This window comes from Hemicordylus capensis, chromosome 11 (genome assembly GCF_027244095.1).
Source record: "Hemicordylus capensis ecotype Gifberg chromosome 11, rHemCap1.1.pri, whole genome shotgun sequence".
NCBI lineage: Eukaryota > Metazoa > Chordata > Lepidosauria > Squamata > Cordylidae > Hemicordylus > Hemicordylus capensis.
The window spans coordinates 17,212,184-17,231,445 of NC_069667.1; the positions used below are offsets into that span (position 1 = coordinate 17,212,184).

General features: G+C 47.8%; 1 protein-coding gene across 7 annotated transcripts in view; it reads left to right on the top strand.

The window, feature by feature from the left end:
- The window catches only part of DOCK11 (dedicator of cytokinesis 11), a 130,106-nt gene that overhangs the window by 49,943 nt on the left and 60,901 nt on the right, over positions 1 to 19,262 (top strand). For 6 of the 7 annotated variants that reach the window (XM_053273842.1, XM_053273841.1, XM_053273840.1 and 3 more), the window contains 12 exons: positions 465 to 655; positions 2,202 to 2,267; positions 4,939 to 5,031; positions 7,160 to 7,283; positions 10,637 to 10,758; positions 12,200 to 12,286; positions 13,549 to 13,638; positions 14,689 to 14,807; positions 16,304 to 16,373; positions 16,457 to 16,582; positions 18,180 to 18,251; positions 18,946 to 19,092. In XM_053273842.1, the coding sequence (XP_053129817.1) occupies positions 465 to 655; positions 2,202 to 2,267; positions 4,939 to 5,031; positions 7,160 to 7,283; positions 10,637 to 10,758; positions 12,200 to 12,286; positions 13,549 to 13,638; positions 14,689 to 14,807; positions 16,304 to 16,373; positions 16,457 to 16,582; positions 18,180 to 18,251; positions 18,946 to 19,092 (1,307 nt within the window). The remainder of the gene's footprint in view (positions 1 to 464; positions 656 to 2,201; positions 2,268 to 4,938; positions 5,032 to 7,159; positions 7,284 to 10,636; positions 10,759 to 12,199; positions 12,287 to 13,548; positions 13,639 to 14,688; positions 14,808 to 16,303; positions 16,374 to 16,456; positions 16,583 to 18,179; positions 18,252 to 18,945; positions 19,093 to 19,262) is intronic. The other variant, XM_053273838.1, reaches the window with a different exon arrangement.

The window sequence follows — 19,262 nt, forward strand, 5'->3', positions numbered from 1 at the left end:
CATTTGTTTTTAATTGTTTATTTAATTGTTTAATTTTGATTCTCTTTTTAAAATTAATTGTAAACATTTTAAAATGTTTAGTTTTACTGTAATTGTTCTGTCCACTACCTAGAAACCAAATGTTTAGGAGGTATAGAAATGTAATAATAAATAAATTCCTGCATAGGCCCGATGTGACATTCAGTTTCTGAAGGAAAGTTAAGTTTCCGACAACTGCAAGGGACTAGTTATAGTTGCAGACTTTGTCCAAGCAGGGACTAGATCAACTTGTAATAACATCTCTTATTGTGATGCGGCTGTAGTTTTTGGATCTTAATCAGGGTTAACGCAACAAGCCATGTTTAGGGCTAACCATAGTTAAGTGATAACCATGGTTAACTGGCCCATTATGAGTGGAGGTATTATTGTTTGGGTGTGCTGTGTGATGGTCATATGTAGACACAAGACCTTTGTTTTTTGTCTAGTTTGTCTCACAGCCTCTTACATCCCCATCAAGCCCTTTGAGAAGCGAGACCAGGGTGACGGCATTGCTGTCGAAGTGGAAGAATTTGTCCCCGAGATCACCAAGTACTGCTATCCCTTCACCATCTACAAAAACCAACTTTACGTCTACCCCTTGCATCTGAAATACGATAGTCAGAAAACGTTTGCCAAGGTGAGTTCAAGCAGCCCTGGACCCCTTGAGACGTTGTCAAGGGTTGAAATGGGACTGTGCGATCCCTGAAAGACAAACATGCGTGTATGAATTAAACCTTGGCCCATGAAAAACAACACATGTTGGCTCCATAGGAAGAAGCTTCTGAACTGTATGCTGCTTGGGGCAAGGGCCTGTCCTCTCTGTAAGGTGCCAGAGATGCCACTGCTGCTGTCTAAACAGTTGTTAATCACAGGGGGAAAGTTGCAGCAGAGTAGCTAGAAGCAAAGGGAAGCAGGATATACTGGGCCCACGCCGACTTACCCCCAAAAATAAATTTGACTTTTTGAGTGTTCCTGTTGAACACTCTAAAACCCCCAAGGGGGTAGGGATGTGCACGAACCTGTCCGGAGGCCCTTTTATGGGCCTCTGAACAGGTCAGTACACGGGGCCGGTTCAAACTTTGACGGCGGTGGTGGGGGGGATGGCTTTAAGGGCGGGGGTGGCTGCAATTACTCCCTCACGCCGGCACACGAGTATGTAGGTAAGCGAGTAGGTAACGGGGCAGCGTACTTCCCTGCTGCCTCATGCCGCCGTTTACCGGATGTCACTGGACGTCGCAACGGCGGCTGCGTGCGACGTGCGCACGAGCGACTCACGCAGCCGCCGTTGCGACTTCTGTTGACATCCGGTAAACGGCGGCACGGGGCGGGAGGAAGGTACACCTGCCGCCCCGACGGGCTCTTACATACTCGCGCGCCGGCGGGGAACACGTGCGGGGGCGGCGGCCGTAAGTGCACCCACCCCTGCCCTTAAAGACATCCCCCCGCCCCGCCGTCGAACCGGCCGTGCCGGTTCCTTGCACATCCCTACAAGGGGGTTGTTGAATATCCACCTAGAATACTCACGAGTCCAGTTTATCTGCTGCTGCCTGCCCTGCTAGACCCTGCCCCCAATTTTAATAAAGCCACCTCATACCTTGGGGAAGGAGGAGAGAGTAACAGATGATAGAAAGGTGGAGGCAAGGGGAGAGTCTCAATTCAAGTTCTGGCCCATTTCGGAAGGGGGCCAGGCCTCATATTACTACTAGTCCGACTATGAATATTTATATACTGCTTATCAACCAAAGTTCCCAAAGCAGTTTACCGAGAGAAATGAAAATAAATAAATAAAGTGCCTCCTGTTCCCCAAAGGGCTCACCGTCTAAGAAAGAAACATCCGATAGACACCAGCCACAGCCGCTGGAGGGATGCTGTGCCGGGGACGGAGAGGGCCAGTTGCTCTCCCTCTGCTCCAATAAAAAGAAGCGCCGCTTTAAAAAAGGTGCCTCTTTGCCCAGTCACAAATATGTATAGACCCGAATCAAATTGGACCCGTCATATTACAACACGGGGGAGTTCAGATGCCGAGTTCCCCCTTCTTGGATACTCGCTCGATCGCTATGGGGAAAGCAGGAGCTGAAGTATGCGTGTACGTGCGGAATCTGTTGGGGGCTGGAAGGGAGAGAGGGGTGTGAGCAGGATCTGAGCAAACTCTTTTTCCCTCCCACCCCACCCCGCAATTCCAGGCAAGGAACATTGCTGTCCGTGTGGAATTCAAAGACTCTGATGAGGGAGAAGCCAGGGCTTTAAAGGTAAGTTCTCGCGGAGTGGTTACTGAAACTGCAGGGGAGCTGTCCACAAGGGAACTGAGTCACACAGATCAAGGAGCTGGGAACGAGAGTCCACCACCGGCCAGGCAGTAACTGAGGGTTCATAGGCCTTGAAGCCTCTCCCTCCCTGATACAGGAAGGCCCCGATCCTGCAGGCACTTAAGATAGGGGTAGGCAAGCTTGGCTTTGGGGCTATGGTTGGACTACAACTCCCATCATCCCCAGCCACAATTTATTGGCTGGGGATGATGACAGTCGTCGTTCAACAACAGATGGAGAGCTAGGGTTGCCTACCCTTGGTTCAAACCAAGGTCTCGTCTTTGGGAGTGGAGTTTGGAACCTAAGATGCTGCCTTCTGCCGAGTCAGACCACCCGTCCATCTCGCTCAGTCTTGTCTACCCTGACTGGCAGCAGCTTCTCCAAGGTTGCAGGCAAGGGTTTCTCCCAGCCCTACCCGGAGATGCTGCCAGGGGTCGGACCGGAGACCTCCGACAAACAAAGCAGATGCTCGGCGGCTTCTAACGGTGGTTTCTGTCTGGGTTCACGGCTGTCTTTGTTCTCCCTGCTTGTTGCCACTCTGTGGTCTTTGGGTTTTAGAGTTGGGGCGTCGAGGTCTTCTCGCCCGATCCCTTGCAGGGGGGGAATATCGTCTTAGTGGCCGTCTCCAAGGGTCCGTCCACTAGGGGGAGCCCCAGTTCCAGCATGCACTTGGGTCTCCGAAGGGCTCATTTCCCAAGAACCATCCCCCTCCCCCTCTAGGAGCTGGTCAGTCCGGAGACTGATCCACATTCCAGGGTCTCTGGGGCCCCAGACTTTCCCCAATAAGGGCCCAGATAAGTTTTTCGGTTCGTGTTAGGAGGCCTGTGCTTGGAGCCTGAGAATTAATTCAGATCATCTAAATGGGGTTGAGCAAATGGAGGTGGGAAACGGAGCAAAAGAGGCCTAAAGGCTTTTAATTAAATCCCGTTTTAATAGTTTGAACTTCATTTTAAAGCATTGTTTTAAGGTTTTTAAATTCTGATTATGTGTTAACTTTTTGTTGTCATTTATTTTAGCCAATGTTTTAATTTGTCATTTATTTGTTTTAACTAAGGTTTTAACTTTTTGTTTTTGTTGCAAACCACCCAGAGACATAGGTTTTGGGCGGTATAAAAATATGTAAAATAAATAAAATAAAAATAAAGGTCTTCTGAGCCAGGACATTAGTCCATCTAGCCCAGGGATGCCTTCTCTGACAGGCAGCAGCAAGGTTTTCAGCAGGGAGAGGCTTTTCCCAGTCTGGGTATTCTGATATCCTTTTAACTGGAGGTGCCGGGAATTGAACCTGAGACCTTCTGCGTGCAAAGCAAGCACTCTAAAACTGAGCTAAGGCTCCCTCTTAAAGGACAGAGAAACATGGGCCAACCAAGACACGAACCCATACCACAACTCTTGCATCATACCACACCGGCAGCGTCATCGCATTAATTTATTTAAAGATTATTTATTATTTATTTGTCACATTTCTATACCACCCCCATATACAAGCCTCTGGGCAGTTTACAATCGAAAACCCAACAGCAATCAAAAGAGGAGAGCTGATCTTGTGGTAGCAATCATGAATTGTCCCCTTTGCTAAGCAGGGTCCTGCCTGGTTTGCATTTGAATGGGAGACTACATGTGTGAGCACTGTAAGATGTTCACCTCAGGGTATGGAGCTGCTCCGGAAAAAGCATCTAGGTTCCAAGTTTCCTCCTTGACATCTCTAAAATAGGGCTGAGAGAGATTCCTGCCTGCAGCCTTGGAGAAGCCGCTGCCCGTCTGGGTGGACAATAATTAGCTTGATGGACCAGTGGTCTGACTGTATATATATGGCAGCTTCCTAACACAATTAAAACAATTTAAACTAAAGATAAGGATGCTAAAATGTTGAAACTGTAAATTAAAAGCCTGATTAAACAGCCAATTTATCTGTTCTGTTTAATTTATCTTTTATCTGTTCTGCTTCCTAAAAGCATCTGTTCCCCTTTCTCTCCATCCAGGGGTGCAGGTGACAGTGGTGAGCAGTGGTGAGCGGGCCCGCCCGGCAGTGTCCACTGGGATTGAAGCGGGGGTGGGATTTCCACACACACACCCCCGCCAAATTTTTAAAAAACAAAACAAAATTGTGGTGGTTGGAGGCGGGGGGTGGGACATGGCAGGCACGTTGCGCCCCCTGCAACTGGCGCCTAGGGCATGTGCCCTGCCTGCCCCCCCTGGTTACGCGTCTGGGTTCATGAAATAGGAGGCATGGATTTTTCGTCACATGCCCAACCCCTGCCCACATCCCACACGTCCAGGGTCATGCGAACGTTGTAGAACCCATAGGAAAGAGTTTTGGCTTGCAAGGACAAGGCCCTGGAGTAGAATCAGAAATATTTATGGTTTCATGAAATAGCTAATATTTACAGAGAGGCAAGTGCCGGCTGCTTTTCAGGGCTCTTGCTGCTGGCTGTGTGTTAGCCCCGCCTCTCCTCCAGGACTGGAATACAAGGAACTAAAGCCCGATTCAAAAGCTGGCCTGGATCAAGGAACGGGTTAACCAAAACCAGCACAAATGTGTCCGGCCATAATAGCACTGCCCTCCGTCTGGGATTCATCTTCACACACCCCGTGTTCATGTTGGTTTTTGCAGTGCTTCTACGGCAAGCCCGGAGGGCCCCTCCTGACTTCGAGCGCTTACGCGTGCGTCTTGCATCACAACCAGAACCCAGAGTTTTATGATGAGGTAAGGCTGGTGGTAAAGCCCTGTGGATGCATCCAAGCTAAAGGAGGGCGTAGCAAAACCATGAATCTGCAGGCCATGAAACTCCAGAAGCACAGAAAAATGTGGTTCTGGTTATACAAGTCAGCTCCTGAAGAACCCCCACATCTTTTTAAAATTAAATCAACTTACTCATCCTTGTGGGTGCAAATATATGCTCGACTGTGAGTGGGCATCTCGTTCTGGTTGTCCGAGCAAAGCTGATTGGCCAGCAGTCAGAGGGCCTAGTCATCTCCACTGTGAGCTGCTAAGGATGGGAAGGAGGTGCAGCAAACACAAATAACCTCGATTCCAACTATCCCGTTTTCCCGATCAAGTCTTGGGCCTGGTTCACAAAACCGTTCCAGTCTCGGTTTAATGTGGGTTACTGGCATTGGCGTGATGGTGTGAACCCATGTTAAGGGGAATCTCAGATTCATCTTGGGCCATAAGCCATCTTGGCACGGATTCGCACAATCACACGGATGTCGGTAACCCACATTAAACCTAGATTGGGATGATTTTGTAGACCAGGCCACCAATGGGTCAGCAGTCAGAGGCCCCAATCCAGAATGGCAGCTAGACTAGGAGCTGGTGGATGGAGGCTGAGGCACCGGCAGCTTCCAGGCAGCAGCAGAGGCATTATGTAAACCAGGGATTCTCAGCGTTGGGTTCCCAGATGTTATTGGACTCCCAAAGGCCACTGTAGCTGGGGATTATGGGAGTTGAAGTCCAATAACATCTGGGGACCCAACATTGAGAATCCCTGATGTGAACAGCCTGCCTGACCCCGTCCTTCCTGATGTACTAGGAGGGGCCTGATCCTGGCTGGAATTAAGGTCAAGATTCCTCCCTCCCCAAGTAGGGCTCTGAACCTTGTACAGCTGAGCCAGTCCTGTGCTGGGCCCCAGAGCTTCATTTTGGGCTCACTGCCTTTTCCATTCTTGAGCTTCCGATGGTGATGGGTGGCCCTTGATCCAGAGTCTGGAAGGTGAGTCCAGTTGGGGCACATTCCCCCTGCCCCTGCTACAGGTTAATATCTTGGTGAATGGCCTAGCCCAGGGATTCTCAAACTTGAACTACAGCTCCCATCATCCCCAGCCTTTGTGACTGGGGGTGATGGGAGTTGTAGTCCAACAACTTCTGGGGACCCACGTTTGAGAGCATATATGGTGTAAGGCAGGGTGACTTAACCTTGGGCCCCCAGATGTTGTTGGACTACAACTCCCAGAATCCCCAGCCACAAAAGGCCATGTCTGGGGATTCTGGGAGTTGTAGTCCAACAACTTCTGGGGGCCCAAGGTTAAGAAACCCTGGTGTAAGGGGCTCCCTTAGAGTACCCCCTCTTTCCCTAATACTGATTCATGCTGCCCATAGGGACACATACTCCAATAAAGAGAGCTCATCTCTTAACGCTGGGAGACATCTGTGGTATCTTCAAATCCAGAAGTGTTGCTGAGAAATAATTTCAATTCAATTCAACTCCATGCCTCTCCCCAAGACTTAAACTAAGCAGAATAAATTATACAGAGCTAGAGAAACTGTGTTAATGTGCCTAATTTGCACAGTCTCTCTAGAATTGATCTTTACTTGGCACAGAATCTTGATCTGTTTTTCCTCTCTAAAAAAATGTACAGTTCTGCAAAATGGAATGCTTCCAAGGTAGATGATAAATTAGTGGAGAGGTTTTAATCAGGTCCGGCTATTTTATTTATGTGGGGGGTCTAAATTTGGGTCATTGTTGTAAAAGATATTATCCAACAGCTGTGATAATAACAACAGGGATATATTGCAAGGATAAGAGGACGACAGAACTTGTTTGGCAAAATATTGTATTTACCTGAATCCAAGACTAGGTTTCTCCCCAGGCTTTTCAGTGTTAGAAATTGGGAGGTCATTTTGAATTCAGAGCGCTGTTCCTTTTGGGTTAAATAAAGGTATATCCTGTATTTAACCTTTATTTTTATGGGAGTCGTCTTCAATTCAGGGATGTCTTCTATTTGGGTAAATACGGGTATAATGCAATTGCATTTTTCTTTGTTTTTGTGACGGTAGCTTAAAACACAACTTGACCAGTACAAATGCAGCATCACCTGTCATGATGTCATTTTAGATTAAAATTGAGCTTCCAATCCACCTCCATCAAAAGCATCATTTGCTTTTCACCTTCTATCATGTCAGCTGCGAAATTAACACAAAGGGGACGGCGAAAAAGCAGGACGCCGTCGAGACGACAGGTACGCTCTTGACCCGGGTTCAGTCCCCCATTGGCACCTTGACCGCAACTGTGGCACATTAGGCAGTGATAAGAGAAGCAGGTCATTATGGATGGCTGTACCTCCAACCTCTTGGGAAAAGAATCATAGGAAGCTGCCATATACTGAGTCAGACCACTGGTCCATCTAGCTCAGTATTGTCTATACACTGACTGGCAGCAGCTTCTCCAAGGTTACAGGCAGGAATTGCTCTAAGCTCGATCTTGGAGATGCTGCCAGGGAGGGAACTTGGAACCTAGATGCTCTTCCCAGAGTGGCCTCATCCCCTAAAGGGAATATATTACAGTGCTCTCACATGTAGTCTCTCATTCAAATGCAAACCAGGCTGGACCCTGCTTAGCAAAGGGGACAATTCATGCTTGCTACCACAAGACCAGCTCTTCTCCTTCCCCCATCTACAATCACTTGTAGATTGATACAGGAAGGAAATCTCATGTGTCACGCCCATCCAGGTTTCATTAAGTTTGCATCGGGGAATATAGTGGATTAAAACACTTGGATTCTACATAAAGTTTAATAGTTCAGTGACTAGCAACCAAAGTATCTAAGATCCCCATACTGCTGTGGGCTCTTTCTTAAGCACAGTCTGTTTTCTGAAAGAGCACAAATCCTTTTTGTTGCTCACCTACTCTCTGGAAGTATTGGGTTCTTGGTCTAAAAGAGCCCTTCTGGAGCACAGGCAATCTCTGAAAAGTATTTGCGCTCTTGTGCTCTTGCACAGGACCATCCATGCTCTGGAGAAAGTGCACAGAAGCACTGGGGTGTTAGGAGCATAGGAAGCTGCCATAAACTGAGTCAGACCATTGGTCCATCTAGCTCCGTATTGTCTACACCAGAGATTCTCAACGTTGGGTCTCCAGATTTTATTGGATTTCAACTCCCATAATCCCCAACCCAAGACCACTGGGGCTGGGGATTATGGGAGTTGAAGTCCAATACCATCTGTGGGCCAACGTTGAGAATCCCTGGTCTACACAGACTGGCAGCAGCTTCTCTAAGGTTGCAGGCAGGAATCTCTCTCAGCCCTATCTTGGAGATGCTGCCAGGAAGGGAACTTGGAACCTTCTGCATGCAGATGCTCTTCCCAGAGCAGCCCCATCCCCTAAGGGGAATATCTTACAGTGCTCACATGCAATCTCCCATTCAAATGCAAGCCACGTTGGACCCTGCTTAGCAAAGGGGACAATTGCACAAGACCGGCTCTCTGGTTGGGCTGCTCTGGGTGGCAGCCAGGGACCGTTCACAGCAGCAGCAGCTGAATCTTACGCTAATTCCTTTTCCTCGGGTGGATGAAACTTGGTCGGGAACAGCAGGAACCGTGATCCTCCATGTTCTTATCTTGGCCTGGTCGCCTCTGCAGTGCTGGTGTGTGCCGTGAAACACTCACTGTTGTTAGTGTAATTAATTGCTTGTTCAATCCACGGTTCCTTTGTGGGGTTTCTCAGTTGCCCTCAACCTTCCCTGGCCAGCTGAGCAGCCTTTGCACAGAGGAAATTAATCTGGGTTTGGATCATAAAGGGTGAACCGAGAGAGAATTAATTGCTGCTGCCGCTTTCTGTTTATTTTGTTTTGATTTATGAACTGTCTGATACAAAACATCTCCAGTTGGTTTACATACAATTGGGGGCATTGTTAGGTACTTAAAAGATCTGGGGCCTGAGCTCACAGCCCCATTTCCCTTTTGATAATGAAATTCAATCAGACCACCCCCTGCCAGGGATAATTATACATGCTTTTAAAAGTCTCGAATATTCTAGTTCAGCACCAATGAAGGTGGAAGCAGCTAGGTGAGGCTAGGAGCTCTCTCTCCCAGGGTGCTTTCCAGATTAGACCCTGCAATGGGGTCACAACGTATCTCGGAAGTGTGCTTCCACACTTCCTGTGTTGTGACACTGCAGTCCCTACGTGGACAGCAGGGTGCCGTTCACATTTCCAATGCCTTGTTTCGAATTTGATCGTTGCAATATAGTGCTATGACGTGGTATGTCCGGCATAAAAATGTTGTTCGTTTTCGCGAGACTGCTCCCCCTGCTGGGCACTTTGCTATTTACGTTTTGAATGCGATTTGCCTGAATGGAACTATTTTGCAGCTGTTGAGCGGCTAATCTGGAAAGCGCCCAGCTCTGTTCAGGTGCCTCCACAGCTGTGCTTCCTTTCTGGAAGGGGTCGTGGAGGAGGAGGAGGAGGTTTGGGGCTCTGAGCAATTCGCTGGTGGCTCATGCCTTGTGGGCATCCACTTTAAAAAAAAATTTTTTTAATGAAAAACAACCAAAAGTTGAAATAATATAACTTTTTAAACGAGAAGCCTGGGGAAAAGAAAAACAAACAAACAAACAAAACAGATGTGTCTTAAGAGCTTTCTAGCAGGTAGCCAGAGACGGGAAAGCTCTTTTCCTGACAGGGAGTGTGAGCTAAAGAACCTCCCCATCTCGGACTGTTTTTAGGCAACTGTTGAAAACTCACCTATTTTATCAGGCTTTTCGTTTATAACTTGTTATATTGATTGTTGTTTTTCATTTGTTTAAGGTTTTAACGGTTGCCATGTTTTAACTTGTAAACTGCCCAGATTTTATATGGGGCTGTATAGAAATGCAATAAATAGATCAATAAATGGATCATCGGGGCAGCTATGGGGAAGGCCTGGTTCTGGTTCCACCAAACGAGCCAGTGGCTGCTGGAACCGGACCTTTCCTGTTGACCCCAGTGGCCAGCGGGGTTCATGACTACCTGTTGACATAGTCACTCCCAGTTTCTCAAGCTGCCCCCCACTTCCCATCCGATGCCTGCCCAATCTTGACTGCGTATCACACTCGATCAAAACTGGAGACACACTTGAAGAATTGGTTAAAAAAGAAAGAAAAAAGATGGAAACTGTGCCTTGGATATCTGTTGATCTAATTCTTGTGATGTAGTAGATGTGGGCCAGCCACCTAATGGCACAGTGGGGAAGTAACTTGCCTAGGAAGCAAGAGGTTGCTGGTTCGAATCCCCGCTGGTCTGTTTCCCAGACTATGGGAAACACTTATATTGGGCAGCAGTGATATGGGAAGATGCTGAAAGGCATCATCATCTCAGACTGCGCGGGAGGAGGCAATGGTCGACCCCTCCTGTATTCTGCCCAAGAAAACCACATGGCTCTGTGGTCACCAGGAGTCGACACCAACTCGGCGGCACCGCTAATAGATGTGGATGAATTTACCCCAGTTCCCTGGTAAAGCCAAGCTCATGAGTTCCCTAGAAGCATGCAGATCTGTCGATTCCACCTCAGATTCAAGTGGCGGCTCAAATAACCAGGTGCATTGCTGTCTCCCCAGTTGGCTTTGCCTGGCTGCCTTTGCTGAAGGATGGCCGGATTTTCACCGCCGAGCAACATTTGCCTGTTTCAGCCAATCTGCCTGCCGGCTACCTGAACGTTGGGAGTCTGGAGGCACGAAGGGTAGGGAGACTGAAATGTGAATTTTGGGGAGGAGCTGGTGGGTTGCATTTGACAGTGTGTATTTCCATGTATTGGTTGGCAGGCTGCTCCAAACCTATGTAGCATGATCAGCTGAGACTTCCAGCGTTTCCTTCAAAGCATAATTCTAATCCTCCTGACTTGAGAGGAGCCCTTGGGAATATGTCTGTACTGTATTGTTCTTTTCGTCGATCGCTCCCTTTCCACGCGGAGATTCCAAATTATTTGAAGATTTGATTCGTGCAGGCAGAATGCATTGATATAAAATATATTAGAAAGGTTTAGCTGAATCCAAGACAAAGCTTTTTTCCAAGTTTTTTTTGACATTAGAAATCAGGAGGTTTTCTTAAATTCAGAGTCCTGTTCCTTTTGGAAAAAAATGCAGGCGTAATCTGAACTTAACCCCGACTTTTAAAAGGGGTTGTCTTAAATTCAGTCTTCTTCAATTCGAATAAATGCAGTATAATTATTTGGACTTCTTACAGAACTGAGAATGCTTTTCTGTTCAAAATATACACAGACCTGCTAGTGTGGTGCATTTGATGGCCCTGGAGAACCAGTGGCTGCACTCTCTAGTTAGCACACAGCTGGCGGGGTTCGGTCCTATCTTGGGGAATGGATGGTCATTGTACGTTTGGACACGGTCTGCACCTAGAGATGGAAAAGAGGTCATTGCATTGCAAAGCGTGTGCTTGTGCTTTTGGTATCCTGACCATCGTACCTGCAGTGACCAAATTTGCAATGGTGTTTTTAAAGGAACATGGGAAGCTGCCATAAACTAAGTCAGACCATTGGTCTTTCTAGCTCAGTATTGTCTGCACAGACTGGCAGCAGTTTCTCCAAGGTTGTAGGCAGGAGTCTCTCTCAGCCTATCTTGGAGATGCTGCCAGGGAGGGAACTTGGAACCTTCTGCTCTTCCCAGAGTGGCCCCATCCCCGAGGGGAATATCTTACAGTGCTCACACATGTTGTCTCCCATTTAAATGCAAACCAGGGCAGACTCTGCTTTGCAAAGGGTCCAGATCATGCTTGCTAATAGAACATTTTATTAATGTTGTCAGACGAATGCAAATGAAATTTGGCAGGAATATCCTCCAACGATTACTCCAGAGGGAGACTACAAGAATTTGTTCGTTGTTACTCAAACCCTGACCCTAACCCTTTCCGCTGTGTAAAAATGACTGCAATTTTACCCTGATAATTTGGAGGTGGGGATAAAGAAGGGATGATAACACAGAGAAAGCTGTCACCTCTTTTCCGTCTCTAGTGGGAGTAGACGTTTCCAACAATCACTATGAGCATTCATCTCCTGAGAAGGGGACCAGTGGTTGAAATTTGTGGGCTTGCCTCATGGACTGTCTGTTTTAGATAAAATGGCAACAGCATTTCTAGCCAAGAAAGCAGGTTTTGTTTTCCCTTCACAGCAGGCAAATAGCGACATCAAATGGGTCGATGGTGCAAAAGCTCTCTTCAAGATCAAGCTCCACTTGGAGTCCACCATTTACACCCAAGTAAGTTGGAAGCCTGCTGCCCTGTTCATCATTGTCTTATGGGAGGGGAATCCTGTTTCAGTTCCAAGGAAGGTATAGTTTAAAAGAATGGCGCTTTGTGCGACAAAGTCTTCTGTCTTACAGGAAATACGGGTGGGGGAAACATTACAGTGTGGTTGTCAACTAACTGCATATGGATGACGGAGTCTCGAATAAGCTGTGTTGCAAGGAAATATCAGGACAGATCTCCCAGAACACTAGAACTGGGGCTGGCCCCATGGCACTGACCGGTAGTAAGCTCAGAATAGGCAAAAGGAGGTACTTGAGATAATCGCCTGATTCAGACATTATGCTGCACAAGTGTACAGATGTCTATACACACGTTTGTGTGTTTTTGTGTGAATGACTGTGGCTGTGTTCATTTTAAACGTGAACCTGGCCCTTCAAAGGCATGGTACAGATAGGAAGTGTATTTCTTTACCTGGGTGCAACATAACACTGGTCTATAAAATCATGCATGGAGTGGAGAAAGTGGATAGAGAGAAATTCTTCTCCCTCTCACACAGCACTAGAACCAGGAGTCATCCCATGAAACTGATTGCCAGGAAATATAGGACCAACAAGCGGAAGTATTTTTTCACACAACATATCATCAACTTGTGGAATTCTCTGCCACGAGATGTAGTGTTGGCTACTAGTCTGGATGGTTTTAAGAGGGGTTTAGATAACTTCATGGAGGAGAGGTCTATCAACAGCTACTAGTTGGAGGGCTATAGACCATCTCCAGCTTCAAGGCAGGATGCCTCTGAGTACCAGTTGCAGGGGTGTAACAGCAGGAGTGAAGGCATGCCCTCAACTCCTGCCTGTGGCTTCCAGTGGCATCTAGTTGACCACTGTGTGAAACAGGATGCTGGACTAGATGGGCCTTGGGCCTGATCCAGCAGGGCTGTTCTTATGTTCTTATAACACGTGAATGGCTGTAGCTGTGTCCAGATCTTTGCCTGTGTACACTGTATACTCGTCGTACGAGTGTTGAACATAACGTGGGCCAAGAGAGACTGATGAATATTTATATACCACTTTTCAACACAAGTTCCCAAGGTGGTTTACGTAGATATAAATAAATAAATAAACTGTTCCCCAAAGGGCTCATAATTTAAAAAGGAAACATAAGAGAGACACCAGCAACAGCCACTGGTTTAGGACAACTGTCCTTGGGAAGACCAATGGAACCGTGTGGCCGTGGAAAAGGCCAGTGAGTGGTGTTTCCCTGTGTCTTTCAGGATCTCCATCTCCACAAATTCTTCCAGTATTGCCAGACGATCCACGCAGGGGCCAAGGAAGTCCCCGGAGAACTTGTTAAACACTTAAAGGTGAGCAGCAATAGGAGGGCTAGTCTTGTGGTAGTGAGCATGAATTTGCCCCCTTTGGTAAGCGGGGCTCACTTTGGTTTACATTTGGATGGGAGACACTCTTTAGGGAATTGGGCCGTAGTTCAGTGGGAAAGCAACTGCTTGTATGCAGAAGGTCCCAGGTTCAATCCCTGGCAGCATCTCCAAGATAGGGCTGGGAGAGACGCCTGCCTGAAACCTTGGAGAGCCGCTGCCAGTCTGTGTAGACAATCCTGAGCTAGACAGAACAAGGGTCTGACTCAGTTGAAGGCAGCTTCCTATGTTCCTCTGTCTGTCGACCAGCCGTGAGCATCTCAGTAAAGCAACTGAGCCATTTTTGGAAGGGCAGTAGAGAAATCAAATAAATAAACAAATAGACAAACAAACATAAATAAATAAATGATGCAGCAAGAATCAGAGGAAGCAAACTGAATCCGCCAGTTTTTGCTAAGAAAACTGCTTGTCTTGCAAGTTGGCCGTTTTCTTTTTATGGCAGGGGAGCCTTGGCTGCACCTGAATTTTATTTATTTTTACACTTATCTTCCGCTCTTCCTCCAAAGAGCCCAGAGCAGGGTTCTGTTGATCCTCCCAATAACCCAGCGAGGTAGGCTGGGCCGAGCGAGAAGTGACTGCCCCAGAGCCACCCAGTGAGTTTCTTGGCCGAACGGGGATTTGAACTCGGGTCTCCCCAGTCCTAGTCTATCCACACCACCAGCTGGCTCTATTGGCAACCCCAGCATTTAATTGCTCATGCAGTAGACAGCTCACAAGCCCATACCAACTTCTGGCTCATCGCCGAAGCCTTTGGGTTCACCTTCAGAACAGGGAATCAGAAGTTCTTTGCATTTGGCCCAGTGAAGCCAGGCTGAGTCAGGACTTGAACCCAGGTCTCTCCACCCCACCCCATTCAGATCGAAATCTCCCAGGGTCTCAGGCTCATTCATGGGTGGCCACATTTCTGCTATGCTGATTTTTGTGTCTCATCCAACCATGTCGAGCTAAAACTGTGCCTCTTCGAAATGTTTGTTTCAGTGTTTGCATGGCATGGAGGTCCAGGTAATGATCCAGTTCCTGCCTGTGATCCTTATGCAGCTATTTAGAGTCCTCACCAACTGGACGCAAGAGGAGGATGTTCCCGGCACCTGTACCCTGTAAGTTTTGGATAAGGCAGCAGTTCCAACCACCAAAGGCCTTCTGGTTGACTGAAACCCTTCACTTCATGCAACTTTTCCAACAGGACTCCCAGAATCTTGCTGGCTTGCCTTACCCGTACATTGGCTAACCCAGGGGTTCTCAAACTTTCATCCCTGGCTGCTGTTGGGCTACAACTCCCATCGTCCCCAGCCACAACAGCCAGAGGCCATTGTGGCTGGGGATGATGGGAGTCGTAGTCGAACAACTGCCGAGGACCCATTTCGTGAACTGGGCTACCCATTTCCAGCACATGGGTGGCATATTAGGAAAAGAGAGCTGACTCCTCTCATTTTGAAGAAGTCCCCAACTGCTCGCCTGGGGGCAATCTTTAACTTGCCCCAGGCGACCAGAAGAGTGGGTGTTTACGAACCTAAATTAATTCATGGGTCATGTTTAGTGTTGCCTCCATACAGTTTGCCTCCAAACTCACTTAGAGGCAGGAACGTAAGGTGGTTCCTAAGGTGGAAGAATGCCAAAATGGGACTCAGGTCAGTGGTCCTACCTTAGCCTGCAGAATTGGGGAGTGGGGTTGTCACAAAGTGCTCTTGTACTTTAAAAAAAACTTCCCTGCGAAAGCCAGCAGAGGAGGCAAGGAGCTGGGACAGAACCATTCTCTTTGATGTGTTAATTTCCTCCGTGTCACGCTTTGGGTGGTTGTGGGTTTTTTACATGGGGAGCATTTTTTAGCCTACGTTCCAGAAGAGCCTAGCCTGATTTCGCCTGACCTTATGAGCAACTGGGCTTACAGGTGAGCCCGGTGGCTTCCAAGCGGTAAATCCGCCTAACTACCCCTCCCTTTAAACTGTGTTTGCGGAGCGAGCGCTCCGAAAACCCGGTTTTTAAAATCGTGAGTCATTATTCTGCTCAACCGCTGGACTTCAAGTAAGGCAAATAGAGCACAGGAGGCTGGCTGGGAGACGTTCCCAATAAGTAATCCCCTGAGGAATATTGCCTTTCTTTTTGTCAGCAGGGGATCTCTTTTGGGCAGTTGAGAGGGTAGCTTGATTTTGATGTAAATCACTGCCTGCCTGTGTATTGTAATGTTTGGCTTTATAGTGCAACCTATTCTATGCATGCCTACTTGCAAGTCCCATTGGTTTCAATCAGATTTTCTCCCAAATAAGTGTGTATAGGGTTGCAGCCTAACTGAAAAGCTCAGCATATTTTTTGCTCTATTGCTGCTATTAATATCTCAAACTTTGTGTAGTCTTTATTTATTTTCATGGTATTTTCTGCTAGAAAATTATTTTGCTCTGGTAGGTATCCAGAGCAAATACAAGCCAACTGGACAGGGCATCCGTTAATTTGCATAATTTGCATAACATGCAAATTATTTGCAGGCTAATTTGCACAACATGCAAATTGGTGTGCCCCGATTTGAAGAGCTTGAATATGGCAACCCTATTTTGGAGTCAACCCTATGTTTAATATACCAACTCATGTCCCTTCGTAGGGCTCTTCTCCATGTCGTATCCAGATGCCACGAAGAAGGCCTTGAACACTACTTGCGCTCTTTCATCAAGGTAAGTGGTGGACGTTCTTGTGTTCTGACCCTCCTCTCCTCAACGAGGGGTTCTCCACAGACGGGCTTTGTGCTTCTTTGCAGTACTGCTTCCGACCCGAGAAACCCAGCACGCCGCAGGCTAAGCTGACCCACGAAATCTTGGGTGTCGCCATGACCAAGATTCTCAAGCAGTCGGCAGATTTCTTAGCCATCAATAAGATGTTAAAGGTGAGGTGTGTTGAGGAGACAGGTGGCTGAGAGATGTGACTTCTCTTTCTGGAGCATTTCGGGAGAAACCCGGGTTGTGATTATAGTCACCAGCTTGGATGGCTTAAGGAGGGGCTTAGACAAATTCGTGGAGGACCGGTCTATCAGTGGCTACTAGTCTGGTGGCTATAGGCCACCTCCAGCCGCAGAGGCCAAGATGTCTCTAAATATCAGTTGCAGGTGAGCGACAGCAGGAGAGAGGGCATGCCCTCACCTCTTGCCTGTGGGCTTCTCGGAGGCATCTGGTGAGCTACTATGGGAAACAAGATGCTGGACTAGATGGGCCTTGGGTCTGATCCAGCAAGGCTGTTCTAATGCTCCCTTGGCAAGGGTGGGTTTTCTAATCCTGGTTGGAGGGAGACCCCTATGGTGCCTTAACAGTGCAATTGACAAAACCAGGAGCCTGATTCAGATGTTATGGGAAAGCCCCACTGTAGCCGTGTTCGGCAGGCTGAAGTGGGTGGAGTTCTGCCCCCACTGCGTCAGTAACCCACACACCTTGCTGCTCACCGTTACGGCGGGGCTTGTCTGAAGAGGGAAGAGCCCTCCCTGGGATGGAGGGCACGTCTGTGATTAGATCTGTGATTCAGTCTCTGGGTTGATCCACCTTCATACAGTAACTGAGTCTCAATAGGCACCTTTCACCAAAGTGGTGATTCTCTTTCTTGAGCAGGGGGAGAGCAGCTGTCCCTATCCATCCCCATCACAGCATCCCTCCAGAGGCTGTTGTTGGTATCTCTCTTATGTTTCTTTTTTAGATGGTGAGCCCTTTGGGAACAGGGAACCAGTTTTAAAACATTCTCTATCTATCTATCTATCTATCTATCTATCTATCTATCTATCTATCTATCCGTAAGCCGCTTTGGGGACTTTTGTTGGAAAGAAGTATATAAATATTCATAGATACTCCGGGAAGTGCCCACCATCACAGGTGGGAATCTGCCCTCTTCAGACAAGCCCCACTGTAAGTGAGAGCAGCAAGGCATGTGGGTGAGTGACGCAGCTGGGGTGGGACTTCCTTTCCCTTCGCCCCGCCTTCCACGGGTGAGTGACGCAGCTGGGGTCGGACTTCCTCTCCCTTTGCCCCGCCTTACACGGCTACTGCAGGGCATGATTCTGACATCTGAGGCTGCCTGAGGGTATTCTTGCATTAGGTTTTCCCTACCTGCCCCCACCGCAAGCTGGAGACCCAAGTCCTGTGAGGTGCAGCTGTGGGAGGTGGGTACATTTCGCCTGCAGCAGGGAAGTCTGAGGGGATAACTGGTCGCCATCTTCAGATACGTGAAGCGGGAGGAGCTGCCTGGTTCTCTTTTGCTCCTGTGGGCAGGTACCAGGACCAAGAGGTTGAAAGTACAAGGAAGCAGATTTAGGTGAGACATTAAGGAGAATTTCCTAGCTAGAATTTTCCTAGCAGCGGTCTGCTTTTTGCCGTGGTGTGCTCTCCTTTGCTAGAGGTTTTCTGTACTTAGCCAGGGGGTTGGTCCAGAGGATCTCCCCCTCTAAAATTCTAGGATTCTGTGAAAAATGCATTAGATCTATTTCAATTGTTGCCTTCCAGTATTCGTGGTTTTTCTTCGAGGCGCTGGCTAAGTCGATGGCTCTATACCTCCTGGACGAAAACAAAATTAAGGTAAGGACAAAAGTAGCCACATTAGAGGCAGTCAGTGGTTGGATGGAGACAGGTGTATGAAGCTTCAGGTGTATGAAGAAGATGGATGAGGCTTCAGGAATGTGAAGAGGTTTCATGAATGAGGCTTCAGGCGTATGAATGAGGCATATGAATGAGGCTTCAGGCGTATGAATGAGGCATATGAATGAGGCTTCAGGCATATGAATGAAGCATATGAACACTTCAGGCATGTGAATGAGGTGTATGAATGAGGCTTCAGATGTATGAATGAGGTGTGTGAATGAGGCTTCAGACGTATGTATGAGGTGTATGAATGAGGTTTCAGGCGTGTGTATGAGGCATATGAATGAGGCTTCAGGCATATGAATGAGGCTTCAGTCGTATGAATGAGGCGTATGAACACTTCAGGCATGTGAATTAGGTGTATGAATGAGGCTTCAGTTGTATGAATGAGGCTTCAGGCATATGAAGCTGCCTTATACTGAGTCAGACCACTCGTCCATCTAGCTCAGTATTGTCAACACTGGCCGGCAGCAACCCTGCAAGATTTGTGCAGGTGCCAGGGGTTGAACCTGGGACCTTCTGCATGCAGAGCAGGTGCTCTACCACTGAACTACAGCACCTCCCAGCTGTCCCATTGTCACTCGGGGAGGGAAAGGCATTTGTGCCCTAGTTCTCATTTTCCCTGCTTCAGCTCCCCAGGGCTCAGCGATTTCCCGAGTCCTATAATCACGTCCTGCATTCTCTGCTGCTTGCCATCATCCCTCATGTGAACATTCGCTACAGCGAAATCCCGGAGGAGTCAAGGAATGTCAATTTCAGCTTGGCCAACTTCTTGAAGGTGTGTGGCTTTCAGTTCTCTCCCCCCCACCATGTCAATTAGGGAATCTTTTTCTAAGCATTTTTTCTGGGTTAGAAGTAAAATTCTGGTTCTGTGCATATTTGAAAGCAGCCTTTGAGGGATCAGAGAGAACACCACAGTCCTGAGTGCTCTGACTATTTCTCTAGATG